General features: G+C 39.0%; 1 protein-coding gene across 2 annotated transcripts in view; it reads right to left on the bottom strand.

Annotated features, from left to right (window-relative positions):
- The window catches only part of LOC149556896 (methyltransferase C9orf114 protein), a 191,885-nt gene that overhangs the window by 32,980 nt on the left and 134,861 nt on the right, over positions 1–24,044 (bottom strand). For both annotated transcript variants that reach the window (XR_016364811.1, XM_089831524.1), the window contains exon 5: positions 3,720–3,784. Coding sequence is in view for 1 of the 2 variants with exons in the window: in XM_089831524.1 (XP_089687650.1) it covers positions 3,720–3,784 (65 nt within the window). In the remaining variant the exon portion in view is untranslated. The remainder of the gene's footprint in view (positions 1–3,719; positions 3,785–24,044) is intronic.

Raw genomic sequence — 24,044 nt, 5'->3', positions numbered from 1 at the left:
AATCCACACAGGCATCCACAACGATAGCATACTGGTCCAGCCTAACGCAGGAAGGAATCCGAGTGACGTTTGAATGAGGTATGAAGAACTCAGTTTCAATATTTTTTGATCATAGAAATTATAGCGCTAAGCCTTCATCAACCCGTTAGTGATTGTTTGATGATGTGTATCTGATGACGTTTTATGTTTTCTGCAGATTTGAATACGTGGAGACATGGAGACTTTCTTGCGGCAAGGATATTCATCTAAATGATGCTCTACCTGTAGAAAATTATGCCATCACATGGATTTTCTGATGAAGCTTGCACGTCCCCAGTTCAGAGGCACACCAACCCAACCATTAGACGACAGCAGCCTTGAAACATACTCCATATTATATCCAAGTGCTTGCACGATTTCATCACAGTCGTGACTAGAGATTGAAATTGAAGGAAGGAAGCCATTTAACGGGTGAAGGATTGCACAGGAGATAGTTACGGGAAGAAGTAAGAAGCGGTGTCCAAGAATATAAAAGAGGGCTAGTTAATCGCTGCCTGTTACAATTATATTAAAAATTTAAACATTGTTTAGTTTTTCTCGAGAGATGCAATGTTTGGGGAGGCAACCATATAACCATTTACTCGTCTATAAATATGTGATAAGAAGAGAGACAATAGACAACACATTTTCATATTTTAAATTTTTACATATCCTATGCTCTATGATATATTATATTTTTTCATTTGCAAAGAAATGAAGTTTTGAACTAAGCCTGTGGATAATGGATTTTCAAATGAATTCTTGTACGATTCTGGAGTTGAATTGTATTGGATGGATCATCCGTGAGTGTCTCCAATATAATTTTATTTCCAGATCAGTAAGAAATATTTATTTTAATTTATTTGCATTAGTTTTAAAATATTAATAAGTTGTTGCCTTTATAAATAATTTTTATTATTTTCTATAAATATTTTAATATTCGGATAAATGGGCTGGGTCATTATTGCATTTTAAATTTGATAAACATAAATATTGTGAAATATTTAATTATTTTCGTATTTATTTCTAATTTGTCTCTGCAGGAGTTAAAGTGCATTTTAGACTAGTTTAAATTGTGTTTATATAATTGATCCGTCGTGTCAGAATTATTAAAATTGTTCATAGTCTAAATATATTAAACTTTATAAAGTTGTACGTGTCATCTGATAATATTGACTCCGATTGCCCATTTATTAAACATTGGTCTTTTATTCTTGATTCATGACCGATATGTTGGCAACTGTTTCATTTCTTTCCATTAAGGATATAATATATTCATTTGTTGCAATCATCTATAATAATCACTTTTATTTAAAAACTCTAATATATTCTTTTATTATTCTTAATTCGTAATTCACAAATTTGATGTTTTCTATAATTCTTGCTATTAGGGAAACTTTCATTGTATTTGTGTTTTAACCAATCTGCTTTAAGCATCTTGGATATAAGGTTGTTGTCCAAGATCAGGTAGACCCGCCTCAATTTTGCAGAGCCAGAAGCGCAAGGGGTTTGGATCGCATTGATCAATCCTATCAAGTTGGCCCTAACCGGTTGGATATCCCAACATCGTGCAGGCAAGACTCGTAGGATTCCAATTTGCGGTTTTGATTAACAACACACCCAAGGACAATCAATCAAAAATAGTGAGCAAGGGCATATCCTTCTTTGTCCATTAGATATTTGACATATTTGTAATCAGAAACAACATCATATAATTAAGAGCTGGAGGTAGGGACATTCACGTATGGCTTATGATCAGTAAGCCATTAGTCCAACAATCAAGTTACCAAACAAGAAAGGACTTTAAGCATGGTAGCAATATAAGAGATGAGCATAGGAGAAATGATTAAGGGATACTCACCAAGAAATACCAAGGAAGCCTATGTGTTGGGAAGCAATTAACAACTATTGGAATTAATATTGTCATTAATCTTGAAGAGACAAAAATGAGCCATGTCTTCTTCTACAAGGCTCGACAATTAGCATCACAAAATATAAAGACATTCGTAAACCACTTAATGGATGCAGTAAATTCTAGATCATCAAATATAATAAGATGGATTATTCATTGATCTAATTGAATTAAATCATTTGGGGAGACAAGCCAATCATAGTTGATATAATTGAAGAAATAGGTGATCATGATATATGCTCGGTATCCTTCGTAGAAAGAAAGAAAGTGTTGTGGTGTGGAGTGATCCAGTTGCCTTTCCAAGTATAATCCAGACCTTAATTGGGAATTTTGTGAGTACATTAAGTAGGGTTCAGGAAGGGGACATTACAGGTCTCTTGAAGTATTGCCCACTGTGAGCATCTCTTCTTTGAATGTCACAGCCCTATGCCCATCTTACTGGGATAAAATTATGGGTGAACATTGAAGAAACGTTTCACAGAACCACACTTTCAAGTGGAATTCCTATCATTGACTGTAATAAGTGAATTTCCTCCTACATGCACTCAGACCTCATTGATCGCCACACTAGTCTGCCCACATCATTGCAGCAACAAACCCCAGAGCCATCTCACCTGAAGTAGACAAGGATCAGAAATCCCAATGTTTGTTTTTTTCCCTGGAGATCACCCATACAGACTAAGAGATAAAAATTAAAATCATAGAAGCACCAGAAACACATGAAGATATTACACAATATTTCAAAGCTTCCATTATCACATCACAATATCTGAGACTTGGCCACCATTGCTCAAAGGAAAGCGGCAACTAAATCTTCTATATACTACTAATCACCTGATATTTTCCTAAAACACTAAGATGTACATTACGAAAACTTACTGTCAAAGACTTACTTATAACATGAATAGGAGGCATGCTTACATAGTGTACATAGTGTCAAGACCCTCCTATTTATTTTAATAACTTTAGCACATCTCTCATAATTATTCAATGTTTTTCTCATTACTATTAAAAAAAATCAATACTACATTGCTCGATGTGAATCTCAAATCTATAATGATAAATGCTATCTTAGCTTGCTCTTTGCACATACAAACTCAAAGATTCATTTCTCTCCATCCTGTCCACTAGGCCTCACCCATAGCCCTGTTGTGATATCACAAGGCTCAGGAAGCATTTGAAGTAGCCGACCTTAACCTTATTTACCAACTACCAAAGGGAAAAACTGGAGCAGGTTTCTTATACTCAGGACCAGCACACAAGCATTCTGTCAAGGAAAACACCTTTACCTGGCAAAACACCCTATTTCACGAACTGTCAACAGGGAAAGAATTAAGTACGTTGTTCTTTTATCCTTGACATGTGGCCAGTCTGACAAGTTATTCTAGCAAAGTACTTTACATATTATTTTTTGTGGGTTTTTACCCTCAGATGGTGATCTGATGTTGGAAGTCTGGTAAGTTATGTCATTAAAATAAAATGGTAGCCAATATTTTTTCTATTTTTTATTGCTAACTCTAATGTTCATCCAGGATGGACCAGGCTCTCAGAGTTGAGACACTCCATAAACTTTTCAATTATTAACATTATAAATCTTCTATTATTTTTAAAAAAGTGCAGCTGCTTATTTTCAACAATATTAAGAAGGGAAACCCAACTTTCAATGTAATATTTAAATTCAAATGCGTGCACATAAAAATGCAAGTTTCAGGAATATATTAAACAATTGTTCTAAAATTCTTAGATACCATAGAAAATGACTGGTTGTGGAAAAGATTTATATTCTAACCTTAAATAGACCCACATCAACAAAAGTCCCAGCTCCAGCTGGAGGTTTCCCACCAAGGGTCACACCTGTATATGATTGTTCACATTAAATTCAAAAATATCATAAAGTTAAGTAACGTAGCTGTTCCATCTCCTCTAAAGCTCAAATGTGCTATCTACGAATACAAATCAGGCTTTTTATTCTGACACAAGAACAGCTTTTTATTTCCCTTCCAATGAAAGGAGAAGACGTGAGAACACCTAAGAAGCAAACAGCAGGGATAAAAAAGAGAACATAAATCATGTGTACTTTTAATCAAAATTTAATATGATGCAAAACTCGATAGATACTCAGCCGTACAATATGGAATGCATTAAAATTTGTAGACTGGTACATCTCTAACAGAAGAATCTAATAATCAAGTCATTTTTTGCTTCCTGAATTCAAATCATGCATTATGGACAAGACAGTGGACTTTATACAAACTACTCTGGAGGAGATGCTGTGGACAAGATATCAAGTTCTTCCTTATATTTTAGCACCACAAAAAGAATAGACTGAAAACATGGAGAAAAGACCAGTAATACAATCGATGATCCCTAATAAGCAGACTAAATTATCTTATTTGGTAGTATTGCGGCTTGCCTGATACTTACCATGGCTTAATGTTGAAAGCAAGAATAGTTTGCGAACTTGAACTAGACTCAGTCTTGGCAAACCAAAAATTCCCAACTCTGCCTGAAAATAAATAGGGAAAATAAGGAAAATAAGGAAAATAAAACCCTAGTGGGATTGTGAAGCAGGGCCCCTAGCGCATTCCCTGTTGCAGTACAAGTTGTAATCAAGGAGGGGAGCACCCAATTGAAGACCTCTGAAACCACACAAACATTCATGGCACACACATGTTTAATAATGTTTTAAAAAAATTGTGCATTTTGATTGTCACTTACATTCACACAAGATAGCTCAAAGGCCAGAAAAATGTACTTCTCAGTGTTAGTAGCAATTTTATGGCATAGTTTTTGCCAACGTTGGGTTACCTGTTAGTGTTACATATCATCTGCAGGATTAAATAGGAAAAAACAAATATTTAAAACATGTCCAAACCGCATCCAAACCATCTTTATAATATTATACATCACAATTGCATCCCTACAAGTTTTCTTATCATACTCTCCGGAACTCAGTGAGAACTTGTCAACTTTTGATTTACACGCTAAAAACTTGTCCAATCTGACCCACAAGTTTATTCTATGAGTACTCAATTCAGGAAAAAAAGAACCCAAAGCATTGGGCAAGCCCTTTTGCAATGAAAATCAATCTCTGTTTATGGTAGTTCAGAAAATGGAGCTCACTTCCCACCACAAAAGAACTTTGGCTAGTCATTATATCCCCACCCATTACATTGAGTTGCATGCTTCATTCTTTGATTTCAATAAAAAGACATTTAGCTACCTCTGATGGCTTTACTTTTGGAACCAATCATAACCTAAAACAAGGACTTCTCACTCCTTGCCCATTCTAGACTTTCCTTTACCTCAAAAATGTCTCGTTAATATAATTAAATGATTCCAACTTAACAGGCTGATTCCAGACAGTGTAGCAAATTTAACAAAAGAACTCAACAGTTTTTTTGTTGTTTTTTAAGATCATCACATATAGCAAATTGTTTTCTTGTTTTTATGTCAGTATGGTCAAGTTTACCTGGTGTGAATAGCAGGTTTCTACAGATTGACGAGTCCTAGCAGCCAGACTTAACTGAGTCTTCTGGCTAGACCTATGAATCAGCGAGCACTTACCAAGTCTCAAATATATGTTGGTGACCAATAGAGCTTCATTGCCAGGAATTCAAGTACCAGAATGCCAGCTTTTCCTTGGATAAAAGTCAACATAATATATTAAAGATGAAAAGAGGACCTACAATATAAGATTGCTACAGGGACAAAATGCAAAGAACATGACCCGTGAATGTACAGAGCATTACATTGTCTTGTTATTTAAAGACTCTCTGTACTTTCTTACATATGTTACATGACTGATGTACTTTCTTCACCCTGAAAATAGTTACAGCAATATATGCTGGTCTACGACTATGCTTGGTAATAACATTACCTTAAGTTGCATTCCTGGAGAAACAAGCGTTAAATCTTAATATTATTACGAAGATAATATTTATAAAAGAAAAATGCTTAACTGTGCTGCCTGCATTAACGAAAAACCACCCTAACACTCCTAGGTACTCACATGATAAAAACCCATCAAATGGTTTTGTAGTGTGTTTAAGACCATGTATTTGCTACAAAAGGCTGCAGAAGCTCCTCAGGGAAAACATAATCCTTCCTTGGCATGACAGGTTCTCCCTGTGGTTGCCAAATGGAGCCTGTAAGCTTGGCCTGTTGTCTATAGATTAGAACAACCCACTCTGTAGTTTGTATAGATATATAGACTAAACTTTCCACTTGTGCAACATGTTTAAAATTTAAAAGCCCCTCACCATGTTCATACAGCTCTACATCTTGAAGGATTAGTTCTTCTATAATGAATTGTTGTCTAGAGAAATACTGAGACCTTAATCCTTCTTCGATGAAGGTGCCAATTATCAGAGAGGTAGACAATTTATTCTCTTCAGCTTTGACATAAGTAAGCAGGTGAAAAATGCAGATTCGAAAGAAGAGGTATTGGATCCCTGTCTCATTATCTTCACACCTGAAACACCTTTTTCTATAACTGAATGCCAGCTTAGTAAGACTTCTGGATCCAAGCTTCAAAGTTCCTAAACCATCCATAAGATTTATTCACAACTGATCATTGCTTGATATGGTATTCCCGTAACGATATCTTTCTTACACTTGTAGAAACTAGAATAACTTTTGGAAGATAATATCGGTCAACATGCATTGAACAAAGGTTCGCATAAATGTAGAGAGAAAACAGAATTGCAGTAAAATGTAGACAAGAAGAATATAAGGCCACAGATGATCATGTTGGAGGCAAGTACCATTAGAGATTCCAGGTTGGGGAAAGAATGCAGTGCAGCCTACTTTTGCTTCAGCAAGAAGTCCTAATAGTGGCGATCCTATGGCCACTTGTTGCTTGGATGACTAAGTGTTGGTGGCTTGCATCCTGTTGCTTCATTGTGTCTAACAAACTATGGTTGTTGGGTCACAAGTATATGAGGATTTGGCCACGGGGGTGTTAGGTAGGGAATCTAGTTCCTAATTCAATGGATGCCACAATGATTAGGGCATCCACTCCTGCCAAGGGAGCTATGTTTGTGTCTCATCCCACAAAATAATCAGGCTTGTTTCCTAGCTCCATGAGTCCCCCAGTCCTAGTTCTTAGGATGTGATGAATGAAGAGGCCAAATAGTCTAGAAAGGGCTTTTTATGTGAACTCAATAAACTATATCCCAGTTTGTCTGATTTATGTTCATGGATCATACTTTCCTCGAAGCCCTTCTTGAAGAGTTTGTAAAAATTTGGCATGTTCCTTCTCAAAATAGGATTAAATAATAAACAATAATACTCAAAATTTAAAAACAAAAGAACTAAATTAAAGATTAGTGAGATTTAGTCAAATAACTGGTCAAAAGACACGAATGAAAGCGTTGTATCTCCCCCAAACAAGAGGTATAAAAGGGAGAGTAGAAAACTTTATTTGGCAAAAAGAGGATGTAGAAAGTGGAGCATAAGGATTGAAAAGGACTGAGGGAAAGGAAATGGAAAGAAATAAGGAAGTGACTTTCAAAAGGTGAAGAGTTGTGACTCTTCAAAAGGATTGTGATTGTGAAGGGTTGACTCTTTGAAAGGGTTGTAATATTGTGACATTTCAAAAGGTTGTAATTATTAGGGGTTGTGACTCTTCAAAAGAGGGATAATTATGTGTCGTGACTCTTGTCAAAAGGTACACAAAATGAAGAGGTCTGAACACTCCCTCACATGGGACGATATAAAGGAGAAGGATCAAATGGTATGAGGAAAAAAGGAGTAGATGACATCTAGAGAAGATTTAGAGGACTGTAAAGAGGGATCTGAAATAAGAATAGAGAAGGAAAGAAGAAAATGAGATGTATGCAGATCTTAAATGGGATGATATGTGCAGATTTGAAAAAGAGTAAAGATGTATTTAAAAAGAGAGAGATAGGAAGTGAAAGGGGCAGCAGTTGTTTCAATCATATGTAGCTTTTCATAACCAAAGGGTGTGACCCTTTCATACAGGCATTAACAAGTGAAAGGGCATGACTCGTTACACTCAAAGGAGATATAAAAGGGGTCTTCTAATGGGGACACAACCCAAGAACAGAATGGACACAACAGAAAAGGGGAAATTATATTAACTGAGAATATAAGCTAGTACAAATAGTACAGAGAAAATCAACTTCAAACATGCCCTAAGGGCTTACAATAGCATAAATCTGGAGATAATTTCTCCTTTCAGTACCTCCTCTCAAACTCCACTCCGAACTGCCTTTTACAATGCCAAAAATCTCCTTAAATAGACCCCGAAGGGTTAAGGACTAGGAGTACATTCTAGAAAGTGCTAGTAGGCATCCACCGACCAAATAGAAGGTTCCGGAAGCTGCGATAGAAGTCGGCGCAAATCCAAAAGAATCCAGAAATGGTAACCGAACTTCTGGGAGGCATAACTTTTGAACCGTGGCTCCGATTGACGAACCGTTTACATTTTCGAAAAGCTCTCGAAGCGCTCTATAGCCCTATGGACAAGCTTCGCTCGTCCCCCATTTTTCGGCCCTTTTCGAGGTCATTTAATGCCCCTAACCTGACTTTGAAGCATTCTTAGGAGGTCTCCAAAACCCGAAAAACTGCAGTAACTTTCAAACCGAGGGGCCTTTTGATTTGATTCTTTTTCTGGAATGCTCTAAATCACAATTACATTCATCTGGCCAATTCACACCTTCTAGGTCACCAAAATGATGGCCAAATTGCATGCTCCTATTTTTTCAGGATTTTCTAGCACACTGATAGTTGAACTGTGAGAGTTGGAACCTTTATTTGACCCAAATGGGTATCCAAAAATGTAAAGACATGAAACAGAAACTAAGTCTAAGTACATTTTTTTGGGTGACACAGGATTGCCCTTATACCTCTGGATGCTCCTGCATCATCTTCATTGAAGGGATGGAATTAAAAAGGGAGATCAATTGGGAGAATAATATATTACTCTCATAGGCAACAATGAAAACTGGTGACACAAATATTATAAAAGGTGGTGAGCCTTTCACTTGTAAGTTATAAAGGGGAGATCATTCCAAGCAAACATCAATACATCGTCACTCGTCAATGCATCAAAAAATCAACCAATCTATGAATCAACAACGGTTCACTCAAACAAACTATCAATTAGCAAAAATCAATTCAATAAAGGGAATAAACAAGAAATCAAATCATTATCAATCAATTCATATCTTGGAATCAAATGTCTATCAAATCAATCAATCCATCATTCAAACGTTAATCACTTGTCATACCCACATTCATTCATTCAATCATCACAAGAGAAGGAAAAAAGGACATTAAGGAGAACATATTATAATAACTCAGACCAGCGACTCTGGGTATGAGTATTGAATCAGATATACATTACATGATAAGTACATAATGACTGTTTTCTATTTAAATTATATATGCATTTTAGAGGAATAATATTAGTATGTGACTGTCATATGTAGTTATACATGCAAACTTATATATGCATCTGCATACCCATGATCTAATGTGCACTTCATTGCTGATTCATGAATATTACAATATAGCATTTATGTTTTTTGTCTGCAGCTATTAGCCACTCTAGGAGAAATGCAGGAGCCACAGGAGGGAAATTGGTGATGAGGTCACCTTATAAGCACACCAGCCCATGGTGTATGACTAAGGAGTCCCATGGGGCCAAAGGGGGGCAAGGTGGACTGACTTTAGGCTTAGGAAGGAGGGGGTTTCTGGGCATCCTATTGCGAATGATCCTAATGAACTCTATCATGGTGAACCAATACATAAAGTACTCAATCATTCAAGGTGAGGACCAAGAAGATGGGTATATCCGCTCTCGGGCCTAGGGTAGGTGGTGTTGGTTACCAAAACCACAGATTGGAAATCCAAGATCTTGTCAATTTTCCAACAGGATTCCACAATCAGTTCTGGCCAACGAACAAGAATCACCTTGATTCCCCTGCACTTTAGACTTTGCTACACCTAGGCAAGTAAACCTTCACCTCAAACGTTGACTACTTGGTTCAAAGCTTTTCTATAGCGAATTTAATGCTTGTGAGTTCTTCGGCTGGCAGAATACTTGAACTCAATCAAAATATAATTGAATGCTTGCTTGAATTAATTGAATGTTTTATATATGTTTCTTAAAAATTGGTTTGATGATTGCAAGAAGATAGATATCGATTTTATGACTTCAAATATAAACCCAATAATAATACTTCAATGAATCAAAAGACCAGTGCCCTTGCTTATTCGGGAAACAGAGTTAACTACAATGAAGATTCTCATGTACAACTTTATAAAGTTCTACGCATCAAGATTTAACAGATCAAGTATATATGCAATCTTAAATCAGTCCAAATTGAACCTTAACTCCTATGGTAGGGAGACAAACTGGACACAGATACGAAAACAATTTGATATTTCACTATATCTATGATGATCGCATTTAAAATGCTAAATGACTGTGTCCCCTTATCTAACATTTGAATTGTTTACAGAATTTTTAAATAATTATAAAGGACAAATCAACTACAATTTAAATCTCCATGCCTTTTAAATAAACAAAAAGAAAAAAAAAGGTTTTTATTAATCATTAAAATATAATTTTTATATTTTATGTTACAAAGTTATATTAAAATTCCTTGAGTGTACACATCAATTGTCCAGTTACTCTCTCGTCTTGGTATTTTTCGTGCGTAGATACGACTAGAGATGCTTGGTTTCACTTTCGCTAGATAGCACTTGTAACTATAGAAAACTCCCTGATGAATGTTCGTTTTGAGATCCCATCCATGTATTTGACCTTCTCTTTACCGATGGTTCCCTTTCATTATTGCTACTGCGGATGTCTTCAACACTTATAATCTTGGACGAAATCACAAGATTTCTATCACGGGTGAGAGGAATGCTCCTGCCTTCCAATGAAATCCACAAGTCTTTGTAATCTGAATGTGCTCATTAGTTCCTCTATGGTGCCCTATCAATTCGCATGGTCTTCATGTATCTATATACTGTTGTTATGTATCAAGATATCTTGTTGTCTTCTTCAAAAGTATTTGAAAACATTAAGGTTTGATCACATGATTAGCTTGTTCTTTATCGGGCCCTAAATACTTCACATTCATTTGAATGTTATGATCCTTGCATGAATTATCTTTGTTGTATGGTGACTTCAAACACACACCGACTTTCTTCTTAGGCAAACAACCAAGATATTCATCACATATAGTGCAATGAAATGTATCTTTTTCAGCAAGCTTCTGACAAATACATTCCTTACAAAACATATGAAGGCAATTGCATATTGGTGTAGCTTCTCTCAAGAGGTTGTCGCAAAGAAGACAAATTCAAGCATTCTACCGATGGACGCTTTTTTTTATTTTATAAAATGACTAGACATTGTTATTATATTGTGTTGTGTATATCCAACAGCACTATTCACAACCAGATTCCCTTTTTCAGCAAGAATTTTAAGAAAGCAACTTCAGCCTACAAGATCTTTACTTCCAACAAGTCTATCCAATTTGAGTTACGAAAAGAATGACCTCTGAAGTCCTTGGGGAATCTCATAAGTTACGTGCCTCCCTAACATCCAACTACTCTATGTGCCTTACTGGTGCTTATTAGATTTAGCTGTTGTATTCTGGGACCATATATAGACTTCATATTGATAACAATTTCCAGCAGCTTCTCTCTACTTGTGACAATGATATTCTTCTGATAAGCATAGCAGTGTCTTTCACTCATGCTTTTTGTAATAAGATCTTGGTTCCTCTCAATTTGCCCTGATTTTGCTTGCTGTGTGATTGTACTTGAAGCGAGTTTGAAATGGAACTCATATCTTCTGGATGTTAGACCCTTCTTTGTAGTGTGATTCAAACATTGTCATAGCCGAAACATATTCAGAACCCATTGGGGCAAAAGGTAAAGTATTTGTATATGGATATACAATATGTAAGTGTGGAAATGCCATGTCCTTTTTCAACCTTGTTGATGGTATTGTGTAATGAGTATATTTTTACTGATATATAATTGTCTCATATACTCCCGTAGCTTCTTTAATGCATGGAGTTGCTTTTCAAGTTGCTAGACTTCATCACCAAGCATATTTATATTGTAGCCGACAGGTAGAATTGTATCCGAAAGGATGCGTGACGATTGAGTCAGCTCTTCGGGAAAGTATATGTACACCATCCGGAAGGGACTATTGGGACATCATCATAATCATTATTGTAAGCATTGTACTTGGAGTGCATATTGCATATATGAATAAAGTATCTATTATGTGTTATATCTTACTGTACTACATGCGATAAGTATCCTTTTACCCTAGATGGTAAGCATTTGGCACTGTATGGACATCAAGCAGGGATAAGGGCACCGTACAGACATTATTTGAAAGGAAAGAGACTATTGTACGTATGTATGATATATGAGAATCATTATATAAGAAACATACAATCATCGTACGGTCTTCATACAAGCAAGGTATAACAGAGAGCCCCACCTTACGGAAAAGACAGGAGGGGAGATCAATGTACAAAAGGAGCACATTAGATAAAGACACCATACAACCTTGGAGGTGAACACCATATGGCCTTGGAGGTAGGAGGTAACACCATATGGCCGTATGGTCGGCCATGGGACAAACAGAGGAACCATTCAGTCCAAAATGTATGGTGTGAATGGGAAAGTTCAAACTTAAAAATTGTATATTCGTACGGCACAAAGCAACGTGATAGATAGCCACCGTACCAACGACAATCTATTATTAGTAAATACTATACAGTACTAGCACATAAGTACAATGCAAGGTTAGGAAGGTAAGGGTGGAAATCGAATGCAAGGGGAGAAAATAGATGGAAAGAGCACCGTACGGCCTTAGGTCCGGGTAGCAAGAGAATACATAGCACTGTAAGCACTATATTGTACAGCTTGGAATTAAGAGAATCTGACTATAAGGAAACAGCAAAGTAGGACTACCATACGGGCTACAGTACGGATTGCAAGATAAGAAGACAGGAGAGGCCAAGGCTATTGCAGTATGGATCGTACAGACATAAGAAGTTCAAGAAGTCATTCAAACTACTGTACAGGGGTTGGCAGAAGGAAGGACATGACAGGATTTACACCATACAAACGAGCTAGGACCAGAAAAATATCACACAAACAAGGAAGACACTCTGCAGGAGAGTATAGTTGTCATACGGTCGGAAGGAAAGTAAGCATAGAATACCATATAGTCTTAAGGGTAGTCAAGCATAGATACCGTACAGCCCAAAGGCAAGCAGACTTAAAACACTATACAACTATCAGCTAGGAGAAGATCACCGTACGGACTCACTTGAAAGGAAGGAGATTGTCATACACAGTAAAGACAGAGAAGTTATAAAACATTATTGCATGGCCATATGGTATAAATTAATACAAAGGACAACTACTGTACGGACATAGAAGAAGGGTGATAGGAAGTTCTAAAAAAAAAATTTACAACAAATCAAAATAGTTCACAATGAATAACGTATGGCACCGAAGGGAAAGACATAAACAGGTAGTGAAGAAAATATAAGCGATCAGCCAAAAGAGTATGGGATTGGAAGAAAATCACAAAAATGGTGTGTTCCATGGACTTCTCTGTGGGTTTGAGGGTGCTAATTTGGTGAGGACTTGAGGAAGCGCACCTGGGGCTCTGCCCCTTGACCCCACTGGGGGCGTTGCCCCCTAGACCCCCGATCAGTTCAATTATCAGTCTTGGGAAGTGTGACCAATTGATGAGACCTAGAGCTATTGCAGGCATGGAGTGTCTGTATGCCAGAGGTGGATAAAGCACTGGAGCAAGCCTTTCAAGAGGGGTGCTACACTTCGAGGCACTCATAGTAGGTGTTGGTTGGACTTAAGGCTGTCTTGGTGGATGCATAGAGAGCTCGGGAGGAGCTGAGTACCCAGTTGGAGGGAGTAGAGCGACACTTGGCTCAGTGTACCTAGGAGTTGGAAGCAAAGAAGGCGACACAGGTGGCTATCAAGGTCAGATTTGCTAGGGAGACAGTATTGTGTTAGCAGTGGCTATAGATGCAACGTATTTTTGGAGACCAGTTTGGTGTAGGCACGAGAGGAATGTGAATGTGATGTGATGAAAAAAAATCTATCCTGTTATAGTTAGTCACAGTTAATGTATTCCATTTTGTTAATCTATCTCGGCAATGTTGTAATTGTCGTCCGAAGACAACTTTACTTTTTGGGGGGAATGATGTTATCAGTAAATTCTATATTGTAGCCAACGGCTAGAATTGTATCCGAAAGGGTGCGTGACGGTTGAGTCACACCTTTGAAAAAGTATATGTACACCATTCGAAAGGGACTATTGGGACATCATCATAATCATTATTGTAAGCATTGTACCTGGAGTGCATATTGCGTATATGAATAAAGTATATGTTATGTGTTATATCTTATTGTACTACATGCAATAAGTATCCTTTTACCCTATACGGTAAACAATTTATTCCTATAGGAGCAACGTGTAGAATCTACCGCAGGTGTGAATGAGATATCCTGCTGTTGCGAAATATTAATAAAAAGTAGGGTACATATAGGGTGTAATATAATGATGTGTAGGAGAAAGTAACAAAGAAAATATAGAAATATGAGGAAGATAATTGACAAAGGTAGGAGGAACAATGAATATGTAGAACATATAAGGAAGGTGTATATATATTATGTAAGAGACAAGTGAGGTGGACGTAGAGGCAAGATGCTTCAGTGAATTTAGGCTCATCATTCTCCATCTTGAATCTTTAACAATATTTGTCAAATGGAGGCCTGAAAAATTTCACAAATTAGGGCTCCGTTAGGGGGTCTTTGGGGCACCTCATAAAATCATCTTGCCTTACTATCCCTATGGCTAAGATATCTTAAATCTGATTCAACTAATCTGTTAATCTGATATATAAATATTTCTGACTCAAGAATGTCTAAATTATGAATAATGATTATAATGTTCCCTAACTTGCTTGGAGGATCTCAAGCAAGCGAAAGGGTACCCCTCAATCCTACTTGTTTTTATATATAAATCATAAGCTAGGGCATAGATTCTAACTTGGGAACATTACACAAATCTCGTATACAAGGTTATTTTATTTTTTGTGATTCAATCGAGTGTGCTAGCTAAAGGTCCATGGATTTTGCTTCCCACCCTCTCATTGAATCACTCTCAATTCTCCCTTTGTGAGTTAGGTTGATTTATCTTCCATTGCAGTTCTAGGTCGGTTCAAGCCTACAAAATACCACAAAACATTGGTTTCTTCTTGGCCTTCAATTCAAAAACAAACAATCTGACCCATCCTACATTTTCTCAAATTCAGCTAGAAATCAGTATCTAGAAAAATTTACAAAAGCACAAGTATGGATTCCTGTGGAGTAATGCATCTGAAAACAACAGAAAGATAATGAAAAAGTAGCTTTATGTAGATGGAACTTGCAGTGTTGAAAAAATTCCAAAATTTGATTTGACTCACGAATACTCCCAAATCAAAAGGCTAGGAAAGTTACTTGCCCAAACCTCTCCAAGTTTTTGAAGAATCGTTGACAGTCAATTCCTACAAAACTCCCAAGTAAATGAAAACAATTATGAGATTTGTATTAAAAACTTCTCCAAATCCATATTCTTTGTTTATTCTTTCTTGCAGTTTTAAAAAAGCCTTGGTTTTCTTTGGTGGTAAAAGTTTCAAGCCCCTCAATTTGGGCATGGCTGTCCGTTGACCTCCAAACCCCCACAACAGTTGCTGCCCCTTGAGCCCACTAGGGGCGTTGCCCCTAGACCCCCACAAGGTGCACTAAACCTCATTTGGATCTCCACTCCCAAATCCCCAATAGTTACTGGAATTAATCAAATAAAAAAGTTGATTGCAATGAACAGGTGATAGGGAATTGGGTTATAACTCTGGAGTGTGTCTACTTCTACATTACTATTGCACAACTTTCCAAAGATCTCTTTAAATGAGGCAACTTCTACATATGACATGGCTAGTGGAAGAGGCATTATAACTCATTTAGAGTTGAGTTTAATTTTTGGTCTATAGTGTGCATTAAATTCCCACTCTGATTTATATAAGATAGAAATAAGTAATATGCTCAACAAATTTAGCAAATATGTCTGCTTTTGAAGAGTATTTTTAAACATTTGTGTATATAAAATGTTCAGTAATATTGCCGAGTTTTTCAACTGTTTTGCCATGTCTTAAGTTATAAAAAAAATTGACCAAAACAATTACAACCTAGTAGAAGCTTTTCAACAATGGACAGAAGTGCTTTGGATTAGGCCATCTGGCTGCCAATTGTTTGAAGGGTGAATCTAAGGTCTTCAAGCATGCTTCTTGGTAAAAGGATGCTTGCCTTTCCTACTTTACAGTCTGCGGAGTTTGAATGAATGCATCAAGTATCCCTCTTCTAATGCATCCACACCAACTCAGCTGGCTTTTGCTTTTATGGATCTTCAAGAGGATCTTCTTCTCTAGTTGTTCAATAAACTCCAGAGCATTCCCACTCTTTGCTGATATGGTGCAGCCCCATCTTGTTGGGCTAATACCCTGTTCAAATATGATCAGATCTTTGTCTCTAACAAAGGAGGGTTTCCTGCAATCTCAGCTTCTCCTCCCTTTTTAGCCATTACTTCCAATATTTAGAGGATGTTGTGTTCCCCATGCTTGATGGATATCAAGGGTGGCTTTTATGATTCATTGTTTAAGTAGCTATTCATGGAGAAAGATTTGTCCCAACTTCAATCCCCCTCAGATGTAGATGAGGTTGATTATGTTGATTGAACATGTGTTTCTAAAATGTCCTGAACCAGATATTTAACTGATTTCTTTCCCAATTAACGTTCAGAACATAAAAATGTGAAGTTGCATTGTAAAACCAGCAATATAAATCCTAGGAGATAACCCTACTAGATATAAAACAGATATACAGCACTTAAACATAGGTAGATGCATCACGAAAACACACTAAAACCCATTAGATTTTTCCAATAGATACTACTCTTCTTTCTAAAAACGTGATTCAAGATTCAAGCATATAAACATGCATTACAGACCCATAATATAAAACCAGTATACTCTCATAAACTCCTTAAAACAACATTATTGCATTATACAACAGCAATACAATAACTGGCTCCCAAAATCCAATTCTAAATACAGTTTCACAGTCAGATTGGAAAACTTTAAAAAAGAACCTATAAGCACATGTGAGACACCTGATGTGACGTCTCCAAGGACAATGGGTTTGTGCCCACTGTCTATCAGCACAAGGGGCTACGTCCTCATACTAGCTGAAAGCTGAAGCTTTCCGATTACTCTCCCAAGAGAGAACTGAAATCTGAATAATAAATACAAGCATGCTCAGGAATGAGTCTCTTTCCCTTTTTAATACACAAACTAAGACTCTTCGACTTCCCTCTGGTTTTTCTCCTATTCCTTCGTGACTCTTCAACTTCCCTCTGAATTTGTCTTATTCCTCCTTGACCTTTGCCCTCTTTATAACATTAAATTGACCTTTTTATAATTTGAGTCTATCGCTCTCCTAGTCAATTTTAACATTATATATAATAAAACTTACAAAAAAAATTTAAGTCCCAAAAAGGGGACATTACAGTTTCTAACAAGAAGACTGCATCTGGAAAGAAAAATATCAGTAAAATGGACTTCTATTCTCACTTGAAGAAAAATGTTGTTTGGCCTTATATTACTTCTTCCACTTTGATTTGAATTGTCCTTAATGTTTGGTGAAAATTTTATAGGGCCATTTAACAACTTTGAGTCTTTCTTTATGCCTATGTATCAATTACAAAATGTATCAAATCAAAAATTGACATCTTGAAAGAGAAAATGCACAGTTTTATAGCAAAAACAGCATGTGATAAACACATTTTAACCAGTTTTTTACCTGCATTGACATTTTTACCAATGGTTTTTTGTTTCAAACTTGGCAACTTGGGGAGTACTTAAAGAGTTTGCAGACCATGGTTTTATCTAACTAGTTCTCTAGCAGGTCCTATTAACATGTTAAGATTACTTAGGTCCCAAGAATTATTCTAGAAGTCTTACATGGCTCTAGATCTTATCTTATGTTATTTGATTCTTGTCTTCTAGGTCATTTATTGTTTGTTGACAGTTGCCTCACTGTATAGGGGACATGTGTCATAATCTTCTCCAATCCTATCTGTAAACCTTAACTATATAAGAATGGCATCGTGTGTACATTGTAAGCCAAAATCAATATAATCTTTTGTGCCCATCATAAAGTTAAATTTTTCTCATGTTGCTCTCTTTTGTTTTTGCAAATGATCCTCAAGGCTTAAATCCATTTGTTTGACTAGCATGATATCAAAGCTTTAGACCTGCAAGACTCTTCTCAAATTTCTGAGATTATAAGGCTTTTCTGCATGCACTTTGGTGCGAATTGGGTCTGACTCTTAGGAATTCCTTGTTGCAGGTTTGTATGGTAGGTAAATTTTGGATCATGATAGTGCAATCTATACTCGCCATTGAATCTAGAGCATCCAAAAAAGTCAGATCTATCTTCTGTTTCACTCAATTTGGACACAATATGACACATTTGTGAACTACGGTTTGAAGCTCAAATTTGGTGAGCACCTTTTTCTTGGAGCACTTTTAGCTAAAACAATGCTACTGCCATTGTGTTCAAAAGGCCCAATAACCCTTGTTTTCATACATAAAATTTACAAATTGGATGAATTTGATTTTTCACAACACAAAATTGCTAAGAGGATCATCGTTGTAAACTGAATTCACTCATTTTTTAGAAATTCCATTAACATTTACCTAAACATCGAATTTTTGTAAACAGGGTATCATTGGAAGGTTGGTTGTATAATTTTCGAAGGTTCAAATTTTATTATCAGATCTTGCTGCTGGTAAATGCTATTGTCAATTGAATTCAAATCTTCATTTCTAACTCCCAAGCTAGCAAAATCCTACCTGTTTACCGTACAGGTAAAGAAGTCAACACATACAGACAATAATAGCAGAATAGCAGAATAATATTCGCAATAGTAGAATAATGATGATTTACAATGATCCCAGACGGGATATAAACACTACTGCCGAACCTTCCCGAAGGAGTCCGTCGGCCACAATTATTCTATCCGTTACAAACTATTTACCGCCGAACCGTCGGCTACAGAAACACCGCCGGACCGTCGGCTACAGAAACATCGCCGAACCGTTGGCTACAGGAACACCGCCGGACCGTCGGCTACAGAAACATCGCCGGACCGTCGGCTACAGAATACAAAATACCGCCGAAACCATCCTGTCGGCTAACACCATCCCCCCCAAAAAGAAAAGTCGTCTCCTGACGACTGACAAAATATCTTGATAGCCACCTGTGCTGCTTTCTCTGTTTTCAATTCCTCGGTACCCTAAGCCAAGTGTCGCTGCACTGCCTCCAACCGGATGATCAGCTCCTCCCAAGCTCTCTACGCATCCACCAAGACAGCCTCACAGCCAACACCTACTCCCACAGCCTCTGGTACACAGAAAGTCCATGCCTGCAGCAACTTCAACTCTTCTCAACTGGTCAGACTCCCACGACTGATATCCGCCACGACTAGGGGTCCAGGGGGCAATGCCCCCGGCGGGGTCAAGGGGCAGCGCCCCTGCGGGGTCCTGGGGCAGTGCCCTAAGTGCGCTCCCTGTCACAGTACAGGGCGAGGTTGAGGGGCAGCGCCCCTCGCCGCCAAGACCAGATTAACACTTCGCAACCCACACAAAAATGCACAGAACACACCATTTCTGTCATTATCTGCCGATTTTGCACTCTTTCTGGCAACCACGGATGTGTCCCCTTCCCTTTGGCATCATCTGTCACTCATTCTGAACAACTTGATTTTGTCGTCGTTTTTTTTTTTTTTTTTTCTTTTAAATTTTAGTTTTGCCTCCTCCGCCCGTTACAGAAGGTCTCACCCCGCGGGGGAGGAAAAGAATATGCAATAGAGTGAAATGGAGCAACAAGTGGTAGCGAGAACTATGCATCAAGGAACTGCAGGATTGCCAACCTTGCCGATCAGCTTCCTCGGTGTTATGGGAAAAGAAAAATGTCGCAAAGCCAAACCCGCGGCCAGGAAAGGAACTCCGCAGCTTAAGCTGCTTCCGCGGACAGAGTCTTTCACATCCGTGCAAACTAAACTTCATTCTCCTCCCATTCTGCCTTCGTTTTATTCACGTGCTACATTCCGAACTCCGCGGACAAGGAATTTTGAAGCCCGCGGACAGATTGCCCGCGGGGCTTTTGTCCACCTGCGGGGCCTCCGTTTGGTTTGTCCGGGCCTTCGTTTGGTTTGTCCGCGGGACCTCCGGCAGGTGTTGCCCGCGGGATCTGACTTGCCCGCGGGGCCTCCGGCAAGTGCTGCCCGCGAGGTCTGACTTTCCCGCGGGGCCTCCAGTAGGTGCTGCCCGCGGGGCCTCCGGCAGGTATTGCCCGCGGGGCCTTTCAATTTTTTTTTTGTTTTCTTTTTTTTGTTTTTTTCAATTTTTTTTTTTTTTTTTTTTTCCAACTTTTTTTTGTTTTTTTTGTTTTTTTGTTTTTTTGTTACACATCAAATGACAGAGGTACCTCCATTTTGCCTCCAGGTGTCATCATTCTGCAACGACAGCGATGGAGTCTTCCTAGCACCATATATTTTGAATTTGGATCTATTGACTGTCGGAGGTACCTTCTACCTACCCAGGGTTGATAATCTGATCGCTCCATTGTCGCCGACCTTCCGAATTTGATATGGTCCAACCCAACTGCCCTTAAACTTTTCCACTTTGATTTCATTTTGACTGTCGTACGCCTTACATTTGTTCTGTGCCACCCCCGTCGCCCACTGTGCCTGCGGTCGTCGCACAACTGGATTATTTCCTTGCTGTCGATGCCCTTCCACTGATTTTATGTTGCAGTGTGACCTTTTCTTTCCGCGCGGTCTATTCACCATGTACCGGACAGTGGAATCTTTCATTTTTTTGTGTTCAAACTGTGTGTTCTTCCCCTCAGCTTCAGCCATAGCAACTTTTCCTTCTTCCGCTTCCTTGCATTCCTGCGGACATTCATTTTCCTTCTTTTTCTCATCTTCGTCAACCCTTAGCATATTGCAACTCGGAAAGAGTTCGTAGTCTTCTATCTGCCAGTAGTAAAGGCCATTCACTGAGTCCAAGTCGTCGTCATTCGATCCTCCGTCAAGTCTCAATACTCCTTCATCCGGTTCCATTCTCTTCTTTCCTTCATCATCACTCTCGCCTTCACTGTCAGAATCTGACAATGCTGCCTCCTCGCCAACCATTTGCGTGTGCAGGTCAATTATGAATCTTTTGCCTCCGCGCTCCATTGATAGGGTATTGCGTTTCCAATCATGTTTTAATTTTGCTTGCACCAACCAATCCCGTCCCAGAATAGCATCATAGCCTTTTCTTTTTAATGGAATGACTACAAAATCCAATAAAAATGGTTGCGTACCAATTGTTACCGGTTGCGCTTTCAGAATTCCCAACGATTTGATTCCATGTTGGTCTGCCGTAAGCAATTGAAATGCAGGTGACCACAACGTCGGTTTTCCCAACGTCGTCCAAATATCCTCCGGTAAGACATTCACGCCGGACCCTCCGTCAACAATTGTCTCTATCAAAACATTTCCCAAAATCCCCATCTCAACGACCGTCGGATGCCGTCCGGAGGTGAGTGCCAGCAGCATTGGGTCTGTTGTCATTACTTCCCTACTATTCCTTCCTGTGTCCTCCGGTGCTTTTGAAAACGGTGTATGATTCAGAATAGCCGTCCGTAACTGGGGCATTGTGAGAAGGAGGTCACTTATCTTGACCGGTATCTCCGTTTGTAAGATCTGTCGTACAATGCTTTGTTCTGCGAAGTTCTTTGCCAAGGTGTCGGTGATATCCTTCAACTGAGATGTCCCCGCCGACGATGCCTTTGCAATGTCCGCCTGTGCTTCCCCCACTTTTCTCTTTTCCTCCGCTTGCCTCCGTGTAATTGCCAGAACCTCCTCTACATCCGTGCCAACAGTGATCAAGTTTACTCCAGCCTTTGGACACTTGGAATCTTCGTGATTGCCAGGTCCGCACCATCTGCATAATAATTTCGGTGTATTTTCCGCTGTACAATCCCGCGCAAAATGACCCCACAAATTACATGCTCGGCATTGAAAGATCGGTCGTCCGTTTGCATCATCAAAATGACCCCACAAATTACATGCTCGGCATTGAACGATCGGCCGTCCGTTTGCATCATACTGAGTTCGACTTCGGCTCCCATTATTATTGTTATTATTTTGCCCTCTGTTATTATTCCTGTATCCTCCAGATGTAGCACCGGCAGTATTTGCGTTTCCGCTACTACCTGACGAGGAAGCCCCCCGTGTGAGAAACACCTGCGGAGATCCTCTTGTCTTCATGTTAAACGGGCAGTCCTTTGTCGAATGTCCCATGATCTGACAGATGTCGCAGAATTGGTTCTTCGGACACGATCCTTTAGTATGACCGTCGGTCTTACATTCTGTGCACCATAATTCACTACCTTTTGGCTCTTTCTGCATATTTTTAAACTCCTTCATCATTCGAACCATATCTTTCTGTAAGGCACGAACCTTTTTGTTACTACCTTCGTCGTCGCTGCTATCATCCTGAGCGGATTCATCATCATCAGAGTCAGAGGAGCTGGTTTTCTTCTTCTTTGTCTTCTGCGCACTTTCAAGGTCGAGTGCTCTGTTGTAAGCATCAGCATATGATGACGGTGGCACAATTTTCATTTTCCTCCGCAATTTCGAGCGTAGGCCGTCCACAAACCACCTTTTCTGCAATCCGTCCGCTGGCTTGCTTTCCATTTTGTTTATTAAGTCTTTCAATCTCCTGGCGTAGACATGAACAGTTTCGTGCTTCCCTTGCTTGGTATTGAAAATTTCTGCTACAATTTCATTATCATCCCGCAAGAGTTTAAATTCGGCCAAGAACTCCTTTTTAATGTTATCCCATGTATCCAGCTTCTGCGGATCCATATCCGAAAACCAATCAATCGCGACACCCCGTAGGGTTGCCGGGAATTGCTTGGCCCATTCGTCGGCATCTGTGATTCCATTTGCCCGCCAGATCGTCTCACATGTCTTACAATGTCGGAGGGGGTCGGCTGTACCATCGACTTCAAATTTTGGTAATTTTTCTTTGGGTCCCGCCATAACTCTGGAGATCTGCAGTCCTACAGTGGTCGGCACTCCCACACCGGCAGTCTGTACTCCCACACCGGAGGTGTCGACAGCTGCGAACCTTGGTGAAGACGGAGGATCCTTCGAAATTGTTTCCCGCGGAAGTCTATCCTGGACGAAGAGGTCACTCCACGCTTGTGCTCCGTCGGCACCGGGAGCCGTGCGAGTTGATGCTCTCCCGTCTAAATTTTCTTCCCTTGGCGAAAACAAATTCAAGAACTCCTCCCGTGCTTCTTCCACCAATTGCACCCGCTGCCGAGTCTCCTCCAACAATTCCTCCGCACTTCGGTTGCCATCGGCAATCCTCTGAAATCTTTGTCGGCGTTCGGCTTGCTGTGCTAGAATTAAATTCTCTTACGCAATACGGATTCCATCTTTTTCCTTCGCCTTATTCTGATCCTTGTTAAGCTGATTTGGCATTAATCTTCATTCCTCCCACCTTCCAGATTCATAAGGCAACGGCGCCAAATGTTTACCGTACAGGTAAAGAAGTCAACACATACAGACAATAATAGCAGAATAGCAGAATAATATTCGCAATAGTAGAATAATGATGATTTACAATGATCCCAGACGGGATATAAATACTACTGCCGAACCTTCCCGAAGGAGTCCGTCGGCCACAATTATTCTATCCGTTACAAACTATTTACCGCCGGACCGTCGGCTACAGAAACACCGTCAGACCGTCGGCTACAGAAACATCGCCGGACCGTCGGCTACAGGAACACCGCCGAACCGTCGGCTACAGAAACATCGCCGAACCGTCAGCTACAAAATACAAAATACTGCCGAAACCATCCAGTCGGCCAACACCACCTAGATCTCCTATTGCATGATTCATAATTGAAA

This window comes from Cupressus sempervirens, chromosome 5 (genome assembly GCF_028749045.1).
Source record: "Cupressus sempervirens isolate cs-2001-9-10 chromosome 5, ASM2874904v1, whole genome shotgun sequence".
Taxonomy (NCBI): Eukaryota; Viridiplantae; Streptophyta; class Pinopsida; order Cupressales; family Cupressaceae; genus Cupressus; species Cupressus sempervirens.
The sequence above is the reverse complement of the archived record's forward strand: the minus strand, read 5'-3'. Positions and strand labels throughout refer to the sequence as shown.